Source organism: Myotis davidii, unplaced genomic scaffold (assembly GCF_000327345.1).
Source record: "Myotis davidii unplaced genomic scaffold, ASM32734v1 scaffold174, whole genome shotgun sequence".
NCBI classification, from domain to species: domain Eukaryota; kingdom Metazoa; phylum Chordata; class Mammalia; order Chiroptera; family Vespertilionidae; genus Myotis; species Myotis davidii.
In genome coordinates this window covers 2,302,467-2,303,001 of record NW_006289087.1, presented here as the reverse complement: position 1 = coordinate 2,303,001, position 535 = coordinate 2,302,467, and the positions used below count along the sequence as shown (strand labels likewise).

At 63.0% G+C, this 535-nt stretch overlaps 1 protein-coding gene across 1 annotated transcript in view; it reads left to right on the top strand.

Moving 5' to 3' along the window:
* Positions 1-535, top strand: part of LOC102769788 (calpain-2 catalytic subunit) — a 65,004-nt gene that overhangs the window by 56,376 nt on the left and 8,093 nt on the right. Inside the window, exon 19 of the mRNA XM_015562339.1 lies at positions 382-454. Within this exon, the coding sequence (XP_015417825.1) occupies positions 382-454 (73 nt within the window). The remainder of the gene's footprint in view (positions 1-381; positions 455-535) is intronic.

The following is a 535-nucleotide window of genomic DNA, read 5'->3' as shown; positions in this document are numbered from 1 at the left end:
TGAAAACATCCCCCTAAAGGGGGACCTGGGGGCGCGGCCGAGAGCTGGCCTTGCCGGCTGGATCTGCCAGGCTTCTGAAAAGAACTTCTTTCTAAGAAGCTCTGTCTCATGGGCTCCCCCCTCCCCCCCCCAGAAAAGGCCTCTTAGAAATGTGCCCAAGAATACCCCCGAATCGGCAAGCCACTAGAAGCCATCGGAAGCCCCCTGCATGTCATCCGACAGCTCCTTTTGGGCAGGATCTGGGGTCCCTATGGCACCCCTCCCACCAATCAGCAAGCGGGGTGCAGGGAGCCAACAGGAGTCTCTCCGGCCCTCCCACCCCACGGGCGGAGTCCGCCAGAGCTCCTGTGGTCCCAGTGTCCAGTGTCTCCTTAACTGAAGGCAGTCCGACGGCAGCGGCAAGCTGGGCCTGAAGGAGTTCTACGTTCTCTGGACGAAGATTCAAAAGTACCAGGTGAGCGCGGGAGGGCCGCTGGCAGGGCCGGGGTTGTGTGGGGACGCGCTGCGCTCGGGCCTGGGGACACAGCGGCCCCGT